Source organism: Anabrus simplex, chromosome 11 (genome assembly GCF_040414725.1).
Source record: "Anabrus simplex isolate iqAnaSimp1 chromosome 11, ASM4041472v1, whole genome shotgun sequence".
NCBI classification, from domain to species: domain Eukaryota; kingdom Metazoa; phylum Arthropoda; class Insecta; order Orthoptera; family Tettigoniidae; genus Anabrus; species Anabrus simplex.
Genome location: NC_090275.1, coordinates 130,320,581 through 130,348,428, shown reverse-complemented (window position 1 = coordinate 130,348,428; position 27,848 = coordinate 130,320,581). Strand labels below are relative to the sequence as shown.

The 27,848-nt window shown below is 40.1% G+C and overlaps 1 protein-coding gene across 5 annotated transcripts in view; it reads left to right on the top strand.

Annotated features, from left to right (window-relative positions):
• LOC136883355 (uncharacterized) overlaps positions 1-27,848 on the top strand; it is a 647,239-nt gene that overhangs the window by 328,264 nt on the left and 291,127 nt on the right. For 4 of the 5 annotated variants that reach the window (XR_010861242.2, XM_068229694.1, XM_067155607.2 and 1 more), the window contains 3 exons: positions 10,170-10,298; positions 13,135-13,302; positions 13,707-13,878. Coding sequence is in view for 4 of the 5 variants with exons in the window: in XM_068229694.1 (XP_068085795.1) it covers positions 10,170-10,298; positions 13,135-13,302; positions 13,707-13,878 (469 nt within the window). In the remaining variant the exon portion in view is untranslated. The remainder of the gene's footprint in view (positions 1-10,169; positions 10,299-13,134; positions 13,303-13,706; positions 13,879-27,848) is intronic. The other variant, XM_067155608.2, reaches the window with a different exon arrangement.

Below are 27,848 nucleotides of genomic sequence, written 5' to 3'. Positions count from 1 at the left end.
CTCCTCTGTCATTATTCCGTTAAATATGCATACTACTCATTCCAATCAGTGGCTCAGAGTAGGGATTGAATAGCTCGAATACAATGATGAACCAGTGTGTTACGTACCAGATATATCAGAAAATGTATGAACCAGAGGAATGGCATGCTAAAGAAGAAAGTTATCTTACACCCCAGCTACTTCCCACCAATATACAGGCAGGCTGTTACAGTCGGTACGACCAAGCGAGTTGGCCGTGTGGTTAGGGGCGCGCAGCTGTGAGATTGCATCCTGGAGATAGTGGATTCGAACCCCATTGCCGGCAACGCTGAAGATGGTATTCGGGAGATGATGGGTTCGAGCCCCACTGTCGGCAGCCCTGACGATGGTTCTCCGTGGTTTCCCATTTTAACTCCAGGCAAATGCCGGGACTGTACCTTAATTAAAGGCCACGGCCGCTTCCTTCCACTTCCTAGACCTTTCCTATCCCATCGTCGCATAAGACTTATCTGTGTCGGTGCGACATAAAACAAAACCCAAAGTCTCACGCTCCAGGACACTGTCCTTGAGGCGGTATAGGTGGGATCTCCCTCTGCGTCCGAGGGAACACCCAACCCTGGAGGGTAAATTGATTGAAGGATTATTATTATTATTATTATTATTATTATTATTGTTACCGTGTTTTTGTGGTAGTTATGCGTGAAAGAAGGTGCGGGGTGGTGAACAGGTCTCAAGCTACGAAAGTAAAATTAATTTAAAATTTAACAAGGTTATATTTTCTTTTCAAAATAAAGAAATAACAAGCATGGCAGGTACAGAGTAGCAAGGCAACAAAAGGTGCAATTACAGTATTTACAGTATTTGGGCTTCGAGCCCCGAATACACACTTCTAGGGCAATTAGCCCAACATTACTCCAAAATAAGTTTTACCAGAGGGGCCGAAAACCCCATTCATGTTCCAGAGCACTTGCTCCAAATTACACAGAAAAGCCTCCTCGAGGCATACAACACTTAATTTTCAAGAAAGAGCCACACGCTCTCAAACTTTAAGCCTCTCAAAGGCCACACCAAACTCCACCTTCAAGTTGTCCTCTCAGGACATAGACACAGGGGTAACATACCCAACCTACTGAGGTCTATTAAATGAAAAAAAAGGGGTAATTACATGACCTCTAAAATAACAATTTGAGAGGAGGCGATCTGCACTCCTAATGTATTTGTTTCAAAACCTAATTTGGCTCTAGGCCACTGCTGCAAGGGCTAATCCCATACTAAAGAGGTGACTTTAGAAAAGAAACAAATTTACATAATGTTAAGGAAGAATAGGTTGAGAAAATAAGTTCACCTCAAAACAATATGAGTGGGAGCTCGAGAGGGTTAAGCACTCTCTATCCCAATATGTAGTTTAAAAGATAGAATAGATACAAGTTTCTTTACATTTTAAGGAAGGTTACATAATGGAAAAACTTCGGACCCGCCCCGAGAGTTAAACTGCTGAGCAAGCAAGAAAAGAAGTAATTAATCGGCCATTACCTGGTTGTTGACTGCCGCCGAAGAAAGAGGCGCTTCCCGCCCACTGCTATGTACTTTACACACGAAAAGATGGAACAGAAGTGGCTCGGAGACCCTAAAATCAGCAGTTTATATCCTCTCGCGGAAAGTTCGAGGCGTTAGGGAAATGAGAACACCCTCCCACAAAAACTGTATTGGCTAACCAAGGAAAAGCCTACACAATATGAAGAAGAAACACATAATTGGTGGAAAATTAATTCAAGAAATTCGGGATTGGCTAAATACAAAACAAGGGGAAAGAAAAGGGTTCATATTGCCAACTTAAACAATGACTGAAGGAAAATTAGCAAAGAACAAACTTTTGAAATTAAATTTTCTCCAAAAAAACAGTTCTTTCACTCCGCACTAGGGTGCACTATTGTTAATCTTCAGTAGTGTCCTCTAGAAGAGAAAGTTCACACTTCTTACTACAAGCAAAACAAAAATACGTCGAAAATGACACAGTTCAAAAACTCCAAATTTTCCACGTAGTGACATCTTCTGAGAAATTTGAAAATTAATACCGTCAATAAAGTTCAGACTTCCTCCAGCAGAGGAATTTCAATTGGCGCACATTTTAAATTAGCGGCGTGGAGGTGTACCGCCCGGTACAATTATTATTATTATTATTATTATTATTATTATTATTATTATTATTATTATTATTATTATTATTATTATTATTGTACCGGGCGGTACACCTCCACGCCGCTAATTCAAACTTTGCGCCAGTTGAAACTCCCCTACTGGAGGAAGTCTGAACTTTATCTAATGTTTTAATTTTCAAGTTTCTCAGAAGATGTCACTACTTGGAAATTTTGAAGTTTCTGAACTGGGTCGTTTTCGATGTATTTTTGTTTTACCTGTAGTAAGAAGTGTGAACTTTTTCTTCTAGAGGACACTACTGAAGAACTACAATGGTGCACCCTAGTGCGAAGTGAAAGAACTGTTTTTTGGAGAAATTTTTATTTCAAAAGTTTGTTCCTTGTTAAATTTCTTTCTGTTATTGTTTAAGTTGGCTGTATAACCCTTTCTTTCCCCTTGTTTTGAATTTAGCCAATCCCGAATTTCTTTAATTAATTTATAACCAATCAGGTGTATCTTCTCCAACTTGAATGTCTTGCTTAACCCTAGCCAATAAAGTTTTTGTGCGCGGGTGTTCTCATTCCTGAAACGCCTCGAACTTTCCGCGAGAGTATATAAACTGCTGATTTTCGGGTCTCTGCGCCACTTCAGTACCAACTTTCAAAGTGTAAAGTACATAGCAGGGGGCGGGAAGCGCCTCCTTCTTCGGGCAGCAGTTCAACGACAAGGTAATGGCCGTTTAATAACTTCTTTTCTTGCTAGCTCAGCAGTTTAACTCTCGGGGCGCGTCCGAAGCGTTTCCACCATGTAACTTTTCCCTAAAATGTAAAGACTCTTAGTATCTATTCTCTTTTAAGCTACATATTGGGATAGAGAGTGCTTAACCCTCTCGAGCTCCCACTCATATTGTTTTGAGGTGAACTTATTTTTCACAACCGATTCTTCCTTAACGTAATGTAAATTGTTTCTTTCTAAAGTCACCTCTTTAGTATGGGATTAGCCCTTGCATTAGCGGCCTAGAGCCAGATTAGGTTTTAAACAAAAGGTATTAGGAGTGCAGATCGCCTCCTCTCAAATTGTTATTTTGGAGGTCATGTAATTAACCTTTTTTTCACTTGATAGACCTCAGTAGGTTGGGTATTTTACCCCGGTGTCTATGTCCTTAGAGGACAACTTGAAGGGGGAGTTTGGTGTGGCCTTTGATAGGCTTAAAGTTGAGAGCGAGTGGCTCTTTTTTGAAAATTGAGTGTGTATGCCTCGATGAGGCTTTTCTGTGTAATTTAGAGCAAGTGCTCCTGGGCATGAATGGGGTTTTCTGCCCCTCTGTTAAATCTTGTTTTGGGGTAAAGTTGGGCTAGTTGCCGAAGAATTGTGAGTCCGGGGCTCGAAGCCCAAATCCTGTTAATACTGTAATTGTTCTTTGTTGCTTTGCTGCTCTGTACCTGCCATGCTTGTTATTTCTTGATTTTGCTAAGAAAATATAACCTTGTTAAATTTTAAATTAACTTTAATTTCGTAGCCTGAGACCTGTTCACCCCCGCACCTTCTTTCACCTCTGCTAATCCACCAAACCACTTTAACAATTATTATTATTATTATTATTATTATTATTATTATTATTATTATTATTATTATTATTATTATTATTATTATTGTACTCCCATAACCACTTCTGTGGTTTTATGTGACGTTAAGGTGCCGACATTTTGTCCCACAGGAGTTCTTTCATGTGCCGGTACAGTAGCGGCGATTAGGGGGGGGGCGAGAGGGGACAGTCGCCCCCCTACTTTGTGGAGAAAACTTTGCATTTGTATTCCATTTTAGCTGGATGAAACAAGGAATTATAGGAATTATTAAAACAAGCAATTTGTACAAGCCCTGTTGTCTTATCAGCTAATTATTTGCTTTAATTAATAACGAAATTATTGGCGGAAATACGCAACAAAGTCGTTCACGCGGGTAACCGATTTGTATAGCGCCACAGCGAGTACTGTAGTGGAGACTGTATGTGCTGTGAGGAAGGGTACGCGTGCATTCGTTAGTCTGGCAGTCCATTTAGTTTTTTTTTAGTTTGTAGTCAAATACTAAATGATTTTAATTATATAATCACGCCGTACGTCTATTTAATTGTAATACATGTGTAATATTGTTCCTCTCGTGAAAGTTTTATTGTATAGTATTGAATCAAAATCTCAAATAAATATTATCAACACAGGTAAGTTGGTAGGCTGAGAATCTTTACCTCTCTGTCGAAATTCCATTTAGTACCTTTTTCTTCAGTTTTAATGTATAACGTTTATACCCCCGCCCCCGCTATATCCCACAAGCTGGGGTACTTTGTTGTCTTTACATTTTTTGCCCCCCTACTTCTAATTCCCAATCGCAGCTACTGCGGGTACACCTGACCACCTTCAGGTACCGCCGAGCAAAGTCGGAATTGAAACCGCAAGCTTGAGCTCAGAAGGCCAGCGCTCTACCGTCTGAACTACTCAGCCCGGTACAGCATATAACCAGTTTCAATCAGTTCGTACTCTTCAGTAAAAACTGAAATGGCGTATGACTTTTAGTGCCGAGAGTGTCTGAGGACAAGTTCGGCTCACTAGATGCAGGTCCTTTGATTTGACGTCTTTAGGCGATCTGCGCGTTGTGATGTGGATGAAATGATGATGAAGACGACACATACACCCAGTTCCAGCGCCAGCGAAATTAGCCAATTAAGGTCAAAATTCCCGAACCTGCCGGGAATCGAACCCGGGACCCCTGTGACCAAAGGCCAGCACGCTAACCATTTAGCCATGGAGCCGGATGTACTGTTCCGTAATAAATGAGCTACGAGTATAATTAATGTAAGAACATCGTATATAATACATGTTTACATGCAATGGAATATAATTACCACTTAAACTATTTTACTGCCAGTATTAATAATATTGTTAACGCATTTGCAACAGTATAATATATGCCAATATTCAGTCTACAGTATTCTATCCACCTGCACCTATTGCAAACTGAACGTCAGCAGATCGAAATCTGTTGTTCATAACGTAACAAAAAATGCGGCGATCTTGAAACGACTACATCATTTGAATGACAAACGTAGGGGAACACATGCATCTGTGGAATTAGTACTGAAATCTAAATTGTAATTCCTCCGAAGATCACCGTTGCAACATTGCCCACATCAAAGCATTTGTTTCCGCCAGTGAATTCAATCGGAGGACTACCGGAGGTCTCCGGAGGAGCGCTGTAATCGTATTATCCGATTCAATCAACAGGAGGTACGCCTCCTCTTCACAGCGCTAAAAGCTACTCGCCAGTTTGCTCCACGCAGCCAACGCTAGCGAACACCTCACACTAGTCCCAAGGGTAAGCCTCCTCTTTCAATTTTTTTCTTTTCTCCTTCTTCATTTTCCGTTATAACATAACTTCATTTTCCTCCCTTTTCTTTTAATCCAGATTTCAAACTCCAATTGTGCCATAATTCTGGTTCATTTATCTACGGATTGCCTGAACTCTCCCTATATTCAAGATCGCAGTTACTCTTTAATGAGTTCATCATTGATGTTCTACGTTGTAATTTTATTGCTAGCGCGTGAATGTGGACTGGTCCAACTTGTATTTCCTTCTGGCATTGTGATTGTCTCTCCTACAGAATTCGCAACTACCGGAGATCACGTCATATCAACCTTGGTTACGTCGTCATGCGCCTTTTGACCGGTTCTATTTGACTCGTACTATTCAATTAATTCTATTTCAACTTTTGTTTTCGCACTATTGAAAGAACTCCATCGTCAATAATTAATCCACGCTTCACGCATTGACGTATATTTTAGATGTCTACAATATTTGTTTTTTTACTTTAACAATCCCATGATTGTTGTAACTCCACAGACTGCCATCGTTCAATGTATTTCACCACAAATTCTCGCTGTTGATCTGTACATACTGTTACTAATTAAGTCTAATGTTATCATATTACTTTTTATTACGACATTGTTATTTTAACAATTTTGATCACTTAAGTTCAGGGCCCTTACCTAGTCTTTGTACATTAACGGCTGATGATGTTCGCTATGCCGAACGAAACATGTTCCGTTATTTAAGCCATTATTTAAGACACCTCATGATTATTTTATAATTTAACGAGTGTATTATATTGTAATGAGTAGGTGGTTGTTAATAAAAGAATTTTATAATTTTAATATATTATCCAGGAAGGATTGCATCAACTATCGAGGTATCTCATTGATTAGTATACCAGGCAAAGTATTCACTGGCATCCTGGAAGGGAGGGTGCGATCAGTCGTTGAGAGGAAGTTGGACGAAAACCAGTGTGGTTTCAGATCACAGAGAGGCTGTCAGGATCAGACTTTCAGTATGCGCCAGGTAATTGAAAAATGCTACGAGAGGAATAGGCAGTTGTATTTATGTTTCGTAGATCTAGAGAAAGCATATGACAGGGTACCGAGGGAAAAGATGTTCACTATACTGGGGGACTATGGAATTAAAGGTAGATTATTAAAATCAATCAGTCATTTATGTTGACAATTGGGCTTCAATGAGAATTAATGGTAGAATGAGTTCTTGGTTCAGGGTACTTACAGGAGTTAGACAAGGCTGTAATCTTTCACCTTTGCTGTTTGTAGTTTACATGGATCATCTGCTGAAACGTATAAAATGGCAGGGAGGGATTCAGTTAGGTGGAAATGTAGTAAGCAGCCTGGCCTATGCTGACGACTTGGTCTTAATGGCAGACTGTGCCGAAAGCCTGCAGTCTAATATCTTGGAACTTGAAAATAGGTGCAATGAGTATAGTATGAAAATTAGCCTCTCGAAGACTAAATTGATGTCAGTAGGTAAGAAATTCAACAGAACTGAATGTCAGATTGGTGATACAAAGCTAGAACAGGTCGATAATTTCAAGTATTTAGGTTGTGTGTTCTCCCAGGATGGTAATATAGTAAGTGAGATTGAATCAAGGTGTAGTAAAGCTAATGCAGTGAGCTCGCAGTTGCGATCAGCAGTATTCTGTAAGAAGAAAGTCAGCTCCCGGACGAAACTATCTTGATATCGGTCTGTTTTCAGACCAACTTTGCTTTACGGGAGCGAAAGCTGGGTGGACTCAGGATAGCGAGAATGATTGCTGGTACAAACAGGTGGGAACAATGGCAGGAGGGAACTGGGAATGAGGAGATAAACGCTAATTTAGGAATGAACTCGATGGATGAAGCTGTACGCATAAACCGGCTTCGGTGGTGGGATCATGTGAGGCGAATGGAGGAGGATAGGTTAGCTAGCAGAATAATGGACTCTGTTATGGAGGGTAAGAGAAGTAGAGGTAGACCAAGATGACGATGGTTAGACTCGATTTCTAACGATTTAAAGATAAGAGGTATAGAACTAAATGAGGCCACAACACTAGTTGCAAATCGAGGATTGTGGCGACGTTTAGTAAATTCTCAGAGGCTTGCAGACTTAACGCTGAAATGCATAACAGTCTATAATGATAATGTATGTATGTATGTATGTATGTATGTATGTATCCTCAATACGGTTCTATTATGAGATTAATTACATGTAATATATGTAGGACCGTATATTACCAATGCAATGGATCATGTTATTATCAGAAAGATGAACCATAGCCGTTTCAAATGCAGACCTGTTTCCGTTGCAGTCATTTTTATGAAGTAAAATTATGTTGACCTGGTGCAAGTGATATTCAACACTGTGAAATTTCCCATCGAATGGGACAACACGACAACATAGGAGCCCTGTGATTGGACAATTCTGGTTGAACCTGAAGGTCAAAATGCTTCTCATTTGACACAGATGATACATCCATGGTGTTCTTCAAATTAAAGGGTCAAAATACAACCTGTAACAATAAAGTTCGGTGAATAGTCCTGTACTATCAACATAGATGAACAATGCATGAGAGTGACCTTACTGTCCCCTCCCATAACTATGCGTGACTTTACGGCTCTGACCTTTTTCCAACGAGAGGATCCCGGAGAAGACCATTCCATGCTTTGCTGTTTCGTTTCAGGGTCGTACCTGAGACAGCAGGTTTCATCCTCAGTGACAATACAGTTCAAGAAATTTGTTGTCGCATCTGCCTTTTTGACAAAATCCTAGTCTTGGTAGGTGTGCTAGGTACCAGCTGATGAGCCCAACCTAGCACACGGGGGCGAAATGCTGGCAACCAGGAATGAGTTAGCTGGAAAATTTATAATGTCCAATAATAAACCAACTATATTGTTATTTATAAATTTACTCATTCGGAACAAATATTTCTGGGTCCCTATGGGAATCAGCATCTATATCATCTACCGAGATCAGTGATACATGTCCTGGAAACTTTGCAAGAAGGCTTCCTTTGGGATGGTATTCAAAAGCCTCGTCACGTTTCGTTGGATGTCAGGAATATCGTCACTTCTGTTTCCTTTCAGAACGAGTTTGATGCATTACTTTTCGGCTCTGACCTTTTTCCAACGAGAGGATCCCGGAGAAGACCATTCCATGCTTTGCTGTTTCGTTTGAGAGTCGTACTTGAGACACCAGGTTTCATCCTCAATGACAATTTGGTGTCGCATCCGTCATTTCGAGAAAATCCTGTGAAGCCTCTACACGTCTGATCGTCACTCAAGTGATGTGGCACGTTTCCCTCTTTCCTTACTTCTGGGTAATGATTTGTCGCACAGATTCACGGTTAATCTGCAGTTCATCCGCTATGAAGCGCACAGTTCGTGATTAATGTCCTCACCTTTTCAATGTTTTCATCACTAACGGCGGTCGCCGGTCTTCCGCTACAGGAGTTGTCAGAAACACTTTCCCGGCCTCCTCGAAAATGGGCGAACCACTCGTACACACACACTTCAAGGACAGGTGTCTTGTCAAGCTTAAAACAAAACTGAACATTGATCTTTTGGTCGTTCATGTTCCTGTTCGCAGTTCAGAACCAACGCACTAAACACACACGATGTTCAACTTAGCAACGTTGTGGACCGTTCTGACTTCATTCACCGAACTTTATTGTCACAGGTTGTACATTCAGTAAGACATTGTTGCAGGATAGCCAACATGCTGTCCTGAGGCTCCATCTGCAAGGAATCGATGTCACTAAATGGATGTTTTCGCTGAGGGTTTCCTGCCTGGAAATATCTTGAGAAACTAAGCTGCATTGCTGTGGTTGTGTTAAGTATCACTGCTGAGAGATTGCCATTGTGGTCCAGTGGAGTGTCGTGCAGAGCTGCGGAGTTGAGGCTCGAGTCTGCAAGTGGCCCGGGCTCTGTGAACGAAGAGTACTGACATTATAATTGAGAGAATTTTCTGCCTTTCAATATGTTTGTAGTATTGTTTTCCTGTATCTAGGAACAACACTATCTAGATATTACATGATTGTCCTAGATATAGCAAAACAACAATAAAAATACATTGAAAGAAGTGATCCACCTTGTCAATACTACACAAAAAGAGGAGAATGATGTTTTCTCGAAACTTGTATGATTAAATAATGTGTATTAAACAGTTTTTTGTAGAGTATTGATAAGGCAGATCTTCTGTAGTCCCGTCGCACTGTCAGCAGTCCTGAAGACGGTTTCCCACTTTCACACCAGGGAAATACTGGGGCTGTACCTTAATTAATGCCAGGGTCGCTTCCTTCACATTCCTACGGCATCGTCACCTATCTCAGTCTTTGCAACATAAAACAAACAGAAAAAAGGCAGTCCCCACCTACTGGATTATCAGCTGTTCTCATGTTCATCTGTTTGCCCTGACAGCTCATCTACGAGTGTTGAAACTGGGACTCAGGCATCTCCTCTCTACATAACTTGTTCCTTTACATTACTCTTTTCCAAGGAGATATCTAATCGTTGTTGACATGTACACTGCAAGGAGGATAACTGCACTCCTCCTGACTCAGGAGTGTGATCACGGTCTTCTTTATTCCGCCTTGCAATTTGGTCATAAAGCAGGTGACACTGTAAACAGGAGATTAATCTGCAGTGAGGTACAGTACAGACTTGACGAGAAAGTAACATATGTTTCAGATAATGCCCCGAGCTCAGAATGCTCACGCCTACGTCAATGCTGGATTTATGTTCAAACTGAAGAAGACTTACAAAGGAGAAGTCATAGAAAAGCCAAACATCATATATGGAGGAATAAACGCAGAATTTGTAAGTATCATGAACACTATTTTTGTTGGATAGAGAGAATTTGAACCACACTGTGCCATGACTCAATCTAGGAGCAAAAATTATAAGAATAGGAACTCTGCCACATTGTGAAATACAAATAATTTTTTTGTTTATCTTAAAGAATGGATAATATGTTAAAGAAATGATTTGTATAAAATACATCATTGTGCAATAACTGTGGTGGACACAACAAAAAACAAAGTCATACCACAGTAACAGGATCATTCCACGTTGGTAATGTGACAGACATCAATCCTGTACTGTACTCCCTGCCTCACACGTCTCAGCATCTCACGGCCAATACCAACGAATGCATTTCTCGCAGTTCTGCTACATCACGTGGCATAGGGGCTCATACACCATGACCTCTGATGTAACCCCTAGAACAATCACATGGGGTCCAGTCAGGTGACTGTGCAGCCCCATCCTGTTGCTAAATGAAGTCCTCGCTATCTTCTTGTAATTAATCGTGGCCGTAACCACTCCGTCAGCGTGTCAGGGTGTATTGTTCTTGTGCCGCAAACAAAAATGGTCACCAGACCTTTGAAATGAAGAAACTGCAATTTAAAAAATTCACTTTAGGGAAATCTGAGATGTCTTCACCCATTTTGTGAGGATTTTGCGTGACCCATACGTGTGCACTGTGCCAGACAAATGAAAAGTGGACTTGTCACTAAAAAATCAGTTTCTGGCAAAACCGTTGTCCTCTAGCCTCTCTTGAAAATCCATGCAACAGTTGCAGCCAGTGTGTTTTCACTCGCACATGTTTGAGTAGAATATGGCGGAACTTAGGGCTTCCCTCGCATGCTCGACTGTCTCAGCTCAGGCAGCCATCACCATTGTCACGTCACGTTCACTACCTCTGTACGTGCCACTTTGCTGTGTCAAGTACCTCGTACTGAATGTGGAACTGAACACAATTTCACATAGTTATATATCCCTAAAATTTCCATATTATCTGACTAATATTTCTTGGCTCCTTTCCTAAATAGTGAGCGTGATTATCTCGTTTCAAGTTCACACCTCAGGTTACAGTCTTTGTGATGTCCACTGGCAATAGAGGGGGATACAGAGTACAGTTCATGAAATTTTCATTTTGATACAAAAAGGCTGTACTTTTCTGAGTCAGGAAATAAAATAAAACAAATCCATCTCAATATCTTTAAGAGTATGAAGGAGTTAGAGTTTTTCAATTTTTTTGACAAGCATTTCCAAGAAACTCACTATTTTAAGGTTGATTTTTTCAATCCACTGAACCAGAGGTTTTGAATGACACAAATACTACAAAAGAAACCAATTTTTCCTTTACAAAAATAAAATGACCATAATAATATGTCTCGGTCATGGCTAAGTTCAGATGACCACCAGACTGCACCTTACATCGCTATTAATAAAAGCTGAAAGTACAGTTAACATGACCGTTGACGTCACTGGACCATGACGCAACAGAAAGTCAACAGAAACACACTCCCTACCTGACTCGTACAGAGAGAGGAAGCACTTCGGTAACACAAGTTCTACGTATCAACAGACTTTAAACATTACATTTCTAAATTAATTTATGTATTTAAAAAATTGCGATTTAGAATCTGGTGATGTTCTTTCAAGAACAAAACTGTCTTTCTCCTTACATGTTTCCTTGTTCAGGTATTTTCTAAATGTATTCATTCATAAACTTCGTCACGTCATTCATATTCGTGAAATATTTCTAACTCCGACTAAGGTAACTCCTTCTGTCGGGCTACAATTGGCTGTTCTTCAGATCTAACTTGACCTCGGCTACTGCTCAAGTAATGATTAATCCCTTTCTGGTTGTGTTATCTATCCTGGACTGTAGTAAGAATTGACAACCCAGAACAGCAGAGGAATAACAAAGACAAGGCGATGACAATAACCACGAATAATCAAATTATGTGAGCACGGTCATGATGAATATTCATGGTATGCGAAACCGAGGCAGAGCAATTAGAGGCTGACAGCTACCTGGAGTCAAGGTAGGCACTAGGCTACGCAGCTCTCTGGTTGGAGTTGAACAGGAGCCCACAAGATAGTTTGGTTCAGAGCAGATAAGCACATTGCAGGGGATCAAACACGATTTGCAAGAGGGGTGAACAACAGCGTAACATAGGAACTGAAATAACAATATTTGTCACGTCCAACACTGAGAAGCGAATGTTAAATGATCCAACCCAGAGGTACATCATAACGAAAACTGAACAGAAACTTGATTATAAAATATTTGAAAGCAAACGTTAACCAAACTTAAACTAAGGTCTCCCATTGACATGAAAACAGAAGGCAACATTCTTCTGACCCATGCTGTTAGCACTGGTGTTCAAGTCCGAAGTCGGAAGTGTGTCCAACACTCGCGGCGTAGTTTGACCAATCAGCACCCTGTTCACCGTATGGCTTTTAGTGCCGGGATATGGCCAGGTCTTTCTAGGGGACCTGAGCATCAGGATGTGGAGTGATGATGACGTAGGGAGAGGGTGAAACCTCCTGTTGGCACGTAGCGGACTGCTGTCGGGGTCCCCACCCAACAGACCAATCATCATCAACATCCTTTGCTGTATACGAACACGGAAGAGAGGTTTGGCACACAATCTAGTGAACGCTCTTCTACCCTGCCGGCCAACGGGACTACCACGGTGTCATGGCCACTGTAGCGAGTTCACTCCTGATTGCTTGGATCCTCAAACAGCAGCACCAGCGACTGTCACGCTGATCATGTACACTACACGTGGAGAGAATTCATCAAATCTTTGAAATTAGACTTTAGAGACGAACATATGACCAAGTTGTTTGTCCCGTGCAGCTGCACGCCACCAAGACGGAGGAGTTCCTGACGGGCAAGCAGCTCTTTGATGTCCGAGTGCTGCAGCGGGCCCTGGATATCCTGGACGAGGAGCTGGAGCCCGAGGCGGCGATCACGGACTCGACTCCCGCCTACCGCAAGGGTCTGGCCAAGGGACTCTTTTACAAGGTGAGGCATGACCACATTTATTGGTGACTGCAGGCTGCTTGATGTTCCTAGTGAAGACTACAAGATAGTTAACAATTATTAAGTTGATCTGCATTTGTAAGATTAGATTATGAATTTATTGCCATAAAACAGTCTGCTCTGTTTAACTAACATTTAATTTATCTGTATATTATAGCACACATTCAGAAAAGTGAAGAAAATAGTTCTATTGGTACCATTGATGCTTCCACAGCCCGTGCCATGTCAAGAAAATAAACTCTACAGTTTACAGAAAGGATAGTCTTCTGATGATGCAGACAAAGTTCTCCGCAAAAACCTTAAAGAATTTCACCTTATTTTTTTGACACGGCATAAGCACATGTGAGTAGCTGTACACTGCATTGCTATTGTTGTCTTGTTTCCAGTACGTGCTCCACATCGCTCCCGACAATCTGAAGAAGACTTTCCAAAGTGGTGGTGTTAACATATACCAGTCGCGCAAACTCAACACGGGCAAACAGGAGTACGACACGGACAAGTCCATCTGGCCGCTCAACAAACCCATCCCTAAAGTGGAAGCTCTGATCCAATGTTCAGGTAAGCCCTCCCTCTACCAGGATTCCACACCTACATCGTACTTTGTAGACCACATGAGGAGCCTCATCCCAAACCTCCCATATTCTTGAGTTCCGTGGAAACATAAGACCAGGACATCTCATTATTTACAGTCAACGCTCTTTCACAGCTCTTTGTACGTTCCCTTTGACTCTAACTTTTATGACACAGGGCTTTTTCTTAGAACATCTTGCCACTCTTCTCAAAGTCCTTCCCCCAGACTGCCTTCTAGTTTGTGTTGCCTTCACCACACCTCTCACGTTGATGGAGTCAGAGCTGTTGACAACCTTGTAATTCCTTTCTCATCTCTCACCCAACACATCCTAACCCATGACATTTTACACTTTAACCACTGAGCCAACATAATGGAACGGTACAATTTGTCCGTTATTGGACATTATAAGATTTCCAGCTAACTCATTCCTCATTGCCAGCATTTTGCCCCAGTGTGCTCAATTGGGCTCATCAGTTGGTAAATAGCACACCTACCAAGACGCATGGCTAGAGCACACCGTGGAGGCCACTGCGTAGGCTACTTGGAGCCACCGGCAGTGCCAATGCACTATGAGAGACTTTGTCTGATTTCCAAAAATTGATGCCTGCCTGACCATCAGAGGATATCTCTTATAGTGCATTGGCACGGCCGGTGGCTTCAAATAGCCTACGCAGTGGCTTCCATTGTATGCACTAGCCATACGTGCCAACTTAGCACACTCGGGCAAAACGCTGGCAACCAGGAATGAGTTAGCTGGAAAATTTATAACGTCCAATAACGGACCAACTATATATGTATTATAAATTTAATGATTTGGTACAAATATTTCAGGTTCCCTATTTTTTAAATATTATTTGTTTGGGGCGTCGACCCATATGGATCTTTTGCCCCTACTGGTGCCAGATTGTATAAACCTGTGCGTTATTGGAATGGCGGTAGTGTGGAATGTTGTGTGTGAGAAAAGAAACATTAAGGACATCACAAACACCCAGTCCCCAGGCCAGGGATATTAATCATTACAATTAAAAAACCCTGACCCGGCCGGGAATTGAACCCGGGGCCGCCGGGTGACAGGCAGACGCGTTACCCCCTACACCGTGGGGCCGGACTCAGGTTCCATATCGGAATGAACAACTATATCATATATGGAATGGTTCCATCTGACTATTTAAAGATTCATAGTTTGTGTAACAGACAAGAGGTGGCTCTTACAGTGTATTCCAAATAGTTTACAAACCATGTTATTCAGGGGCGTATTCTCCTTGAATGCAAGGCATTCACTGCATGCGTTATGATAACACAAAGAACTGTCTGATGTACGATTTTAGGTTGTTTCAAGTCAAATATTAACGATTTCATCTCTCAGAAGCTCAAAAAGTTCGCACAACTGTACTAGTTCCGTTGCTTGACTACGTGTGGTGCTGGTGTAGTCTCGCCGTCTATTCCACTCTAGAAAGAAAGAGACAGCAAATGGAGAAGTTAAGGGTGTGAGGCATTCAATCTTAAAATTGCATTCGGTGGCAGACGTAGTTCTGAAACCCTCCGAATGATGTCGCTGCAATTGAAACTTGGTCAGAATTTGTCACCCCATATCCGTGCTACCCTCTGCCATCTGTTAGCAACTTGGAGAAAGTCGGCATGTATAAGTTTACAGCGAACGGGACTCACAGATTACCCCCCAGCGAGAACCCAACGTGACGAAACTGACCAATTCCACTGGGGTGACTTACCTCCAGTGCTTGAGTTGTGGCTAACTAGTGAGTTAATTCATTGTGTTTTGCTGATTAGTGTGTTCATTCTGTGTGTGGTGTTCCTGTGCTATTCGTCGTTTTCGGTGTTTCATTATATTTTGCGCACATGTGGTATTACCTATGGATGAGTCTAAAACGGATATAATTGTAAATCAGTTTGAAAAACCATTTACTGGCCGTTCGTTTGATGAAATGATTCAAATAGTTAAAGTCAGGAGACCTCTACCTTCTCTCAAAATTTAAAAACAGGAAACAAGAATTGTGTACGCACGTTCGATCCGGAAACTTACAGTAAAGCTGTTCGACTCGAATTCACCTACATGTAATTAGGGTGAGTAGAATTGAAATTTACTTCATACATTGTGTTAACTGCATGATTACTAGTTGCATGCCTCAGTGGAGATTCCAGGATTCGCCACTGATGTTATTGTATTTGAGAATGCACCCCTCCACAGTCCTCGGAATAATATATAAAAATAAATGAATATCAAAGTTCATTACATCACAAACAAACATGGAAGTTAGTGAGAAGGACCGTCCTCTTAGAAAACGAAAATGTATAGCCTGTTTCCAGTCATGCAACCGGGTCAGGAATGGAATGAATAAAGCCCCCATCCAGCGGCAAGATAGAAATTGTGCCAAAGCCTGGGGCGATGATTAATGACTGACAGATGAAATTAAATATTAATGGAGAGTGTCGCTGGAATGAAAGATGACAGCGAAAACTGGAGTACCCGGAAAAAACACATGTTACCTCCACTTTGTCCAGCACAAATCTCACCTGGAGTGACCAGGATTTGAATCACGCAACCCAGCAGTGAGAGGCTGGTGCGCTCCGACCTGAGCCACGGAGGCTTGCTGTCCTCTTAAGACTACAATAAAAATAATGGGGACATTTTCCCATTCCCACTCCACCAACAGAGGAAACAACAGGCCCCGTAAAATGTCAAAAGCAAAAAAAAGGATGTGGTGTATCCCTTCATTTGTAAGGTTCTTCAGAAAATATCACACTGAGAATCTTGCATAATGAGACTCTGTGTAGACATTAGCCTGTAACTACAGTAGAAGCTCTCGTTCTCGGAAACATGAGGTACGTATGTAGGATGCTTTATTGTGTCACCTATTCAATACATTATACATTTTTTTTAAAATTTTAGGAATTTATTACCATTTCCATTTGAGACATGTATCGCCCTTCTTTGAGGGCATCATCAGTCATAGTACCACCTCAAGGCATAAATCAGATACCTGATTAGTAATTAAAATGTGAATACTAAGATACAAACTTATTACAATGGAAAAAAAGCAATGTTCAGTGATGATACAGATAAACAATATGGACACAGTAGTCGGCACAGGGTATTTTAGCAGTAACGTAAACGTTTTTACGTGACTCACCTCAAAAGATCGCTGTTCATGCGAAGCCTAGCGAGCAGTGTTGTGATAGCAATCAAGTGTCCACGGTTGGTCTGGGCCGAAGGGGGGAAATAGAAAATGGAAGCAGCAACCTGTTGGAGCTCCGGAGGGCGTGGTCGGTCGATAGGACGGTGTTTCATATTACGCGTAATAGCTTTACTAGTTGCTTTCTACGACCACGCCCTCCGGAGCTCCAACAGGTTGCTGCTCCCGCTTTCTATTTCCGCCCTTCGGCCCAGACCAACCTTGGACACTTGATTACTATCACAACACTGCTCGCTAGGCTTCGCATGGACAGCGACCTTTTGAGGTGAGTCACGTAATGTTATATATTGCTCTTCAGTTAAGCGATAGTTTATTAGATTCCTATTATTTGAACTGGGAACGTTGTACTTGTAATTTTAGCAGTGTCCAGCAGTGGTGGTCCGAAGAATAATTGGCGCTAATCTATAGAAAATCATACGAAATTATAAAGTTTATACATATATTTACATGGAAGCAGTTTAATAATTTAATGTTATTTGCTTTACGTCCCACTAACTACTTTTTGAGGTCTTCGGAGACGCCGAGGTGCCGGAATTTAGTCCCACAGGAGTTCTTTTACGTGCCAGTAAATCTACCGACACGGGGCTGTCGTATTTGAGCACCTTCAAATACCACCGGACTGAGCCAGGATCGAACCTGCCAAGTTGGGGTTAGAAGGCCAGCGCCTTAACCGTCTGAGCCACTCAGCCCGGCTGGAAGCAGTTTGGGAAAGTGTCTGGCGTCAATGTTCATAACGCTAATTACTGCCGTTGGTTGAACGATCACAGTTTGACAGGGTAATTATTCAGTAATTTTACAATTTTCAATTGAACAGATGGGAAATTACAAGCTTATAATACATATTTACAAGAGAGCAGCTTGGGGAGAAAGGATACAAAATATCTGGCACCAAGTGCGTCTCGTTGTTTCAGCCGTTGGTTGACAATTGCAGCATTAACACTATACAGTAATACGCAGAGTGGTCAAACCTCAGTTCATAACCGTTGGGGGCTGGGAATAATATTCCATCGTTTTTTTCAAGAATGTCAAATGAGGTTCTATAGGCGTAGTCATATTAGAAGTTGTCTGGTTGAAGTCCCGGGTTCATGAACATGGCTCCATAAGCACGGTGAATTTGGTTGGCATGGAAATAAACTCTTTGGTTGTCGTGACTCTTAGGTATAAATTCAGTGTAGTCAAAACGAAAGGTCACTGAGTATGCGGTCCAATGTGACGGCGATTATTTGTTGATAATTACATTTTTAGGGAATATGTTGCGGGGTTATAATCTTTCACCTTTTGAGTTCTGTTAACTTCATGATAACCTTGAATACTATGTGAAAATATCGGTGTGAGAATGCTGGTGAGACTTTAAACTTATATTATGCTGTAAATGAAAACATGAAGGACATCGGGATGAAGTTTTAGTTTTGTGATGCTGGCTTATTGTTCTAAATATTGGGTTTGGAAGCTTCGGCCAGTTTGTCCGATGTACGAGCAATTGCATTGTGAACAGGTGAGTCTGTAAATACCTGAGCCTGTGTAGGGATTATTTCTTAGGTTGACAGAGTTTTGGTAGCAAAATAAGTCCTGGTTTGTGTTCTGTGTTTTGAAAGCGATGTTGACCTCATGCGTTGGCTATCTGGTGGATGTGAACGTTGTGTATAGGGTTTTATTGTGGAAAGCTGCATTGTTCATTTTAGTTTTACTTTGTTGAAGATCCTGTTGATCGTGTTGAATTTGGCTATTTCTTTTATGTAATCAAGTTCTTTTTTTAGATTGTTAGGTGAAAGTGAAATTTTTAAAGCTCTATAAATTAAACTGTAGTAAGAGGCTTGTTTATGAGAGTTGGGGTGCAAGGAATTATTGTTTATTGTTACCTAAGTGTCACGATACCCAAAGAGTTTCCTTCCATGCCAACCAAATTCACCGTGCTTATGGAGCCATGTTCAAGAACCCGGGACTTCAACCAGACAACTTCTAATATGACTACGCCTATAGAACCTCATTTGACATTCTTGAAAAAACGATGGAATATTATTCCCAGCCCCCAACGGTTATGAACTGAGGTTTGACCACTCTGCATATTACTGTATAGTGTTAATGCTGCAATCGTCAACCAACGGCTGAAATAACGAGATGCACTTGGTGCCAGATATTTTGTATCCTTTCTCCCCAAGCTGCTCTCTTGTAAATATGTATTATAAGCTTGTAATTTCCCATCTATTCAATTGAATATTGTAAAATTACTGAATAATTACCCTGTCAAACTGTGATCGTTCAACCAACAGCAGTAATTAGCGTTATGAACATTGACGCCAGACACTTTCCCAAACTGCTTCTATGTAAATATATGTATAAACTTTATAATTTCGTATGATTTTCTAGAGATTAGCGTCATTTATTCTTCGGACCAACACTGCTGGACGCTGCTAAAATACCCTGTGATTTTACGCATTGGTGTCGACTACTGTGTCCATATTGTTTATCTGTATCATCACTGAACATTGCTTTTTTTTTTCATTGTAATATGTTTAGTTTGTATCTTAGTATTTACATTTTAATTACTAATCAGGTAGCCTACCTGATTTATGCCTTGAGGTGGTACTATGACTGATGATGCCCTCAAAGAAGGGCGATACATGTCTCAAATGGAAATGGTAATGAATTTCTAAATTTTTAAACATTTATAATGTATTGAATAGGTGACCTTTAGCATCCTACATATAGTATCTTCAGTACGGATAACAATGATATTTATCAGTTGCAACATGAGGTACGGCTTTGCATGTTATTTAAATGGTTTAATTCGAAATACGGATAATTCATTATTCAAAGGACAATGCTGCTCCTCAAGACAGCCTTTAGATTATAAAATAAAAAAATACTATTTTACAGACTAATTTAAATTAAATGTTTCTCCACATCACGATAAAACACGTCTTCCGGAACTTGAAGGGGGCAGCTCTCTGTACTTTAACTCACTTCGATGTGTTTATAGTTGCGTTTAAGTGAAATCGTAATTCTTTTGTAACTTATAGAGTGTTTTAAGGAACGGCACTGCAGAGAAGCAGTAACCGTGAACAATGGCGATGGCGTGGCTCATGCAGCGTACACCAGGACGAATAGAAATGAATAGTGTGACGACTCCCTCTGAATCACATGTTAACAGACACGGTGTACATGTTCTCCGCCACCTGCAGCGCTGCTGTCGATAAAAGGGCCAAGTACGCGCGCTTTTCGTCGGCTTACTGTGTAAGTGTGCAATCAGTTTGAGGTCTTTTTCAGTAGTTTTATACATTCTCCAGTTGTATAAGTGCAAAATAGCTGGCATTAACTTTTCATGAACTGAAAAGTGAAAAAGATTATGCATTTGAGAAGTAGGACGTATACTTTGACATATGCTTCAATTTATTACCGCATGTGAATATGCCTACAACTTGCAATGTTCCGGGTTGTAATTCGGGTTACAATAAACATTCTAATGATAAGCGTCATTTTGTTTCACCCCCAAAAGATCCCACTCTGTTCTCAAGGTGGTCGAAGGCTATCCCACGTAAACATCTGCCTTAAAGTGATAGTACCCTTAACATAATTTTTCAGTCAGATTAGAACCATAGCAAAAGCTGGTTGTCAAAGAGAATGCCAAAACCACAAGTACAGCTCAGGAAAAAAATTACAGCACGCTTATCTTTGATCAGCCACTTTTTTTTTTTTGCTAGTTGCTTTACGTCGCACCGACACAGATAGGTATTATAGCAACGATAGGATAGGAAAGGGCTAGGAGTTGGAAGGAAGCGGCCGTGGCCTTAATTAAGGTACAGCCCCAGAATTTGCCTGGTGTGAAAATGGGAAACCACGGAAAACCATCTTCAGGGCTGCCGACAGTGGGATTCGAACCCATTATCTCTCAGATGCAAGCTCACAGCCGCGTGCCCCTAACCTCACGGCCAACTAGCTCGGTCCGCCATTATCAAGTTGGGAAGATGAACAAATAGCTCCTTTCACCAGTTCAAAAATTAATGTCATTCATCAGTTTTGTGGGTATATTGTTAAACATGCAAGCGAAGTGATAGGCTGTACAGCATGTATTGATTCTATGCAAAACAATACAGAGGGCCTAACAAGACTAGAAGAATATTTTAACGCATCCAACTATCTTATTTATCCATCGAGTAAATTATTATTGATGCTTTCTCATGTAGAGGAAGTTGTTGTGAGAAATATTAGTGTACAAGAAGCATATGGGGTGAAGTATATCACAAATGCCTGGATAGTTTACCTTCAGTTACTGTTTCTTATACACTTGGGTGCTGTAGTGAACATGCTCAGGACTTGGTACCAAAATTAATTTTTCATTACATACGATGCCGATTTTATTTCCGAACAAAAGAAGTACGGAAAGAAATGCAAGCTTGTACGACCACAAAACATACCCGGAAAATGTCCAAGGTGTCCAGTTAACTGATTGATGGGGTGGAGTGCTGAGCATGTTAATATATAATTTAACTTAAGTAGTTATGTAGGAATTACATATGTATGACATAACGCTACGTAACATCATGTGGGCGCCTGCAGAGTTTTAATGTGTTTATATCACGCAGCATGTACACGAACAGTCGAACATGTGTTTTGTAAAGGTTATAGCTGATAATTGCAACTGAGTTTGATTTTGTAGTGAATTCATGAAATAGCTCTATACACACACATACCCGTTTGACATATTCGTTAAGACACTGACGAACCAATTTCAGAAGTAATGTCATTAAATCATTACTAAATGTAAAATATTTCCTGCGAATTTGTCACATATTACTTTCAAAACAAGGAACACTATAATCTTAATTTGCACGAAACACAGATAGCACATAAACACAGTCATCGGTCAGTAAAGAGAATGCACATTCCTGAAACATAACAATAATAAACAGACGGTTTTAAATAATTTATTTAAACGATAAATTCCGAATTAAGTCACATCAGATCTAATTTAAAATCACATGTTCAGGGACAGCTGATCCCTGTTTACCTACACCAGCGCCGCGTAGTGTAGGAACATATCAAACAGCAGAAGTCGTCACACTATGTACTTCTATTCGTCCTGCGTACACTAAACAATATTATCAATGCCGATGAAACTACATTTTTAATGCCGGGCCCAAACAGACTTGTGGTTTTAAAGCAGAGAAGTGCCAGGCCAGGTTCACTGTAGCATACTGTGTTGCAATGCAGACAGAAGCGAGAAACTTCCTCCGCTCGTCATAGGAAAGTTCTATAAGGGCATCGGGCACTTCCCGTGCAAGTACAAGGACCGTACAGTAATCCAGGAGCCAGCAGACAGTTCTTTGGATCGTGTTGGGTTTTCATTTGTTTTATTTGAATACTGTAAATGCACCTTGTTGGATACATTTTGGAAATATTTTTCCATGGCATCTGAAATGTTTAAACTGTGAATAAATGTTAATTGCATGTCGTAATGGGTCGTAGAATATTTTGTGACGCAGCAAGGATTGGCATTCCTGAATTACGAGTTGGCGATCAATTCGAAACAACGTAATTCGAAGTCCAATTTTTGCGTCCCAGCGACTTTGAATTAACAAGGTTTTAGTGTATATAATAAATTGACTTGTGAACCAAAATTTATATAATGGCATTTTTCCATAAATAAATAGGATTTTTTGGCCAAGCAGGATGTAAATTTAGTAAGGTGCCAATGAGTTAAGAGAAAATTATTCCACCAGATTTGAGCTACCGGGACGGTCAGCTTCTGTGCCAAATTTTCATGGAAAACTCAAAAATGATTTCCTCATTGAAGAGCCTCTTCTGCCGTCAGCCTGGCGCAACACCAATAAGCAAGCCTACTTGGCTTGTATAGACCAGAAACTTAAAAAATGCAAAATAAATTTTGAAACAGAAGAATTTATATTGTAAAATAATACTTTAAAACAGAAAACTGCCTAACACAAAAATGGAATCACTTTAGGGTACCATTTGCATAAATAACCTGATGAAAACTGAGCAATTTAAGCATAACTGCTACTAGACTTTAATCATTTTCAGTTTTGTAATGATAAAAGCAAGGAAGGCATTATTTTTGACCCATATGCACCCACCCGTCCTTTGCTCTGACCTTGCTAGGAATCCGCCAACTTTTTTAGTATGCAACCTGAGTGTTGCAAGCTTTCGGTAAAAACAGTGTAGTGGGTGATCAACTACGCGTATTATCACGGGACCTGTTTTATATTATTGAGAAATTCCACACTATTGCTCATGACACAAAAACAGAACAATACAGAAATATAACACATAAAAAATCCCTTAGAAATCTTAAATTTTTCATTAACTTATCTCACCTCGGAAGTTCTTTAGTGTGTGTTATGGCCTTAATTATACGACACGAGCCTAACATTTGCCTGATTTGGAAATAAGGAGCTAATGGGAAACAAATCACGAGTAAGCGAATGATGAGATTCGAACCTATATCCCAAATACGAACTTACAGCCGTATGTCACACAAGGTGTATTATTATTATTATTATTATTATTATTATTATTATTATTATTATTATTATTATTATTATTATTATTATTATTAAGATTCAGTCTGAGGATCAGCGGTAAAGTGTTCACATCCAGGTACCAAGATCGTAGGTTCAAATCCGGCAGTAGCAATCGGATCACGAGGGGCGGGAGAAAGTTCATTCAGCATTGCATGTCGTACGATATTACTACTGGTGACATATTTCGTGTTCATTCATGGACAGGATCAATAATAACTTCTTCCTCACTAACACTGCTGAAATCAGAGCCTAAAACATCAAATATGCTTTGAATTTTGCTATTACTGAGCACTTTGCGCGAGCAAGCAACTTCCTTCTCAGCCGTCTTGTTTTGTCTTGATTTGATAATTTAATGGGCTTCGCTTGGGAGCGGTATACCAAGGCCGCACGGGATAGACAGGCCACAAGGCTCGGACCGTGACGTCACGAGAGTGGCTGGCGTTCAGCATGGCAGTGTAGGGCCCGCTCTCACTGTCTCCATGATATTGTTCATTTATTCAACCTTAACGATATAATTGAACACTCCTTCAGTTGTGGCTTTACTTAGGCTTGTATATTACACGAGTTTTATCTGGGCAGTACATGTACGTTTCTTTACTTAAAATTATGCTGACATCTGTCACTTGTAACTGAACACGGTATCATGTAAAAGATTAGAACGCATAATACGTATACCAATAGTTGTAATGTTACTAGGAAAATACATGATGGCAATTCACAATAATAGTCTGTGTTACGGAGTTATCCGTGGTAGTTAGAGGTGAAAGAAGGTGCTGGGATGAATAGGTCTACGAAATTAAAGTTAATTTAAAATTTAACAAGGTTATATTTTCTTTTCAAGATCAATAAATAACAAATATAACAGGTACACAGTAGCCTAGCAACCAATCAAGAATGTACAATTACGGTAGTTACAGGATTTGGGCTCTGAGACCCAGACACACAATTCTTGAGCAATTAGCCCAACTTTACTCGAATATACAAGATTCAACAAAAGGGGGAGAAAACCCCTATCATGCCCGGGGGCACTTACTCCCAATTACACAGTAAAGCCTCCTCGAGGCACACAGAAACCTTTTTTGAAAGAGCAACTCGCTCTCAAAGTTCCAGCCTATCAAAGGCTACACCAAACTCAACTTTCAAGCTGACCTCCAAACACATGAAAACAAGGGTAAAAATACCCAACCTACTGAGGCCTATTAAGTAAAGAAACAGGACAATTACATGGCCTCCAAAATACCAACTTGAGAGGAGGCGAAACCGCACTCCAAATACACCTTATTAAAACCTACTTAGCACTAGGCCGCTAATGCAAGAGCTAATCCCATACTAAAGAGGTGACTTATATAAGAAAACGATTTACATTACATTAGAAGGGAAGAAATGGTAGTGAAAATAAGTTCACCTCAAAGCAATATGAGTGGGAGCTCGAGAGGTTTAAGCACTCTCTATCCCCATATGTAGTTACAGAGGCAGAATTTAAATCAAGAGTCTTTTACATTTTAGAGGAAAGTTACATGGTAGAAGGTTTCGAACCCGCCCCGAGGGTTAAACTGCTGAGCTGGCAAGAAAATAAGTTATAAGACGGCCATTACCTGGTGGTTGAACTGCTGCCCGAAGAAAGAGGCGCTTCCCGCCCCCTGCTACATAATTTACACACTGATAGATGTTACTGAAGTGGCGCGGAGACCCCAAAATCAGCAGTTTATATACCCTCGCGGAACATTCGAGACCTTTCAGGAATGATAACACCCGCCCACAATCATTTTATTGGACGACCAAAAGATTACATGTTAGAAGTGAAGAAGAAAACCAAGATTGGTGGAAAATTAATTACAAAAATTACTCATTGGTCGAATTCAAAACTGGCGGAAGGTGAAGGGTTATACAGCCAACCTAAACAATGACTGAAAGAAATTTAACAAAGAACAAACTTATGAACACAAAATTTCTCCAAAAACACAGTTCTTTCATTTCGCACTAGGGTGCATAATTGTAGTCCTTCAGTAGTGCCATCTAGAAGAGAATGTTCACACTTCTTACTACAGGCAAAACAAAAATACATCGAAAACGACACAGTTCAGAACACTTCAAAATTTACAAGTAGGGACATCTTCTGAGAAACTTGAGAATTAGCACTGTAGTTAAAGTTCAGGCTTCCTCCAGTAGAGGAGTTTCAACTGGCGCAATGTTTGAATTAGCGGAGCGGAGGTGTACCGCCCGGTACAGTCTGAAACCTTTCTTAGAAATTAAGCTGCAACTTAAAACTTACCTAACAATTGCCTAAGGTTTCAGTTTACACATTTTTATTTTCCTGGGGATTTCTTCTCCTTAGCCATGAGTTTGTCCACGGTAACTTTTCTATTGTTATTCAATAATATATTACAAAAGATGTATATACATTGTCAAAGAAATGTTTAAATCTATTTATTTAATCACTGCATGTTTCAAACATGACGTTTTCGTTTTCCAGAACATTGTTGACAAGCGAAATCAAAATGTTTATCTGATAATCCTCATGTAAAAACATTAGTACGGTATACAGGTTTATATTTTGTAGCTATAAAAGAGTCTGGTACAACACCTTTTTGTCCAGGGCAGGAGCAAGCCAAAGCCGCACTAGATAGACTCAGATAGACATTTTTTTGTCTGACTCAGGGTTGTCAAAGTCAGGATAAGTTGTCAGCTTGATTAAGCCAGTTATTTGTTAAGATTTTAAATAAATGACCAGTATCAAACAATTGTTTATTTTTTGTATTTCGTCAAATGGGTTTTGAAAAGTGGTTTGTAAATTTCTCTTGCACAGCTTTTCAAACACTTTCCTACTAACACTGTTATCATTAGAAATTATGCCCAGTATTCAGGAGATAGTGGGTTCGAACCCCACTGTCGACAGCCCTGAAGATGGTTTTCCGTGGTTTCCCATTTTCACACCAGGCAAATGCTGGGGCTGTACCTTAATTAAGGCCACGGACGCTTCCTTCCCATTCCGAGCCCTTTCCTGTCCCATCGTCACCATAAGACCTACCTGTGTCAGTGCGACGAAAAGCAACTTGTAATATATATATTGCAACCTTTTATAGCTAGAGAACACTGAGACACCGCAGGGGTGTTCAGTTCGCAAATAGGACGCACAAACAAAATATCCAAGGATGTGGCATGCATAGGATATATGAACTTAAATTGTGGCATATAATAAAGAAAATACGGAATAAAATTTATATATGGCATGGTTTATTAATAACAAAAATATTCTCAAATTGTCATCCTTTAGAACTGTGATAATGAAAATGATCGCTAATAAATTAAAAATATATCTCTTGATGTACAAACGAAAATAATCAAATGGGGTGGTACATGATTTCATGCCCTATCTTGCCCTAGCAAATCACAATTACACATTAATTTCAATAATTTGTTCATGTTAATAGATTTCATTTGATTTACTGAAAGCTCTCGATTCAGACGATCCGCTCTGAAATATTAGAAAGAAAAAATCGAATTAAATTTTGTACAATGATCACATTGTTTCCAATTATCTACCCAAAATTTTACGTATCTTTTTACAATTACATGAATTGATGCTACAACTTCCACTTAAAACTGAGTCGGCCCAATGAAATAATAATCTGTTCAATTACCAGTCGCTTACTGGGTTAACGAAAATAAATAAATAAATAAATAACTAAAGTCTGGAAATGTAACATACATTCGAAATGGTCTGCCTAACTCAAAGTTTAACTTCGGAAATGCCATATCACAAATCGAAGAAAAGGAAAATCAACTCCAGAATACCATAACCATATGATAATACTAGGTTACGCTAATATTTTACACTATCTACACATCAGACTACACAAAAGATGATCATATTGTTAGGACATCATTGAATAATTCTAGGATAGCAGAATGTACTGTAAAATTTCTAGTGTTCAATCAGATGACCTGGATGAAAGTCTTCGAACATTCGGGAAAATCTCGAATTCGGGCATAGTCTCGAATAGTGTACCAGAACCATCGTGAGTTATCGTGAACATTATAGTTATGAATTACAGAGAAATCGAGATAGAACTTATTAAGCATAACTCCTCGAAGACGTAGGCAAATTCAAACTAACGTATGTTCATCGTCTTAAATCACACAAGTATCTACCATATTGCACTATCAAATGATCACTTGCCTCAATAACCATCTTCTACAATCATG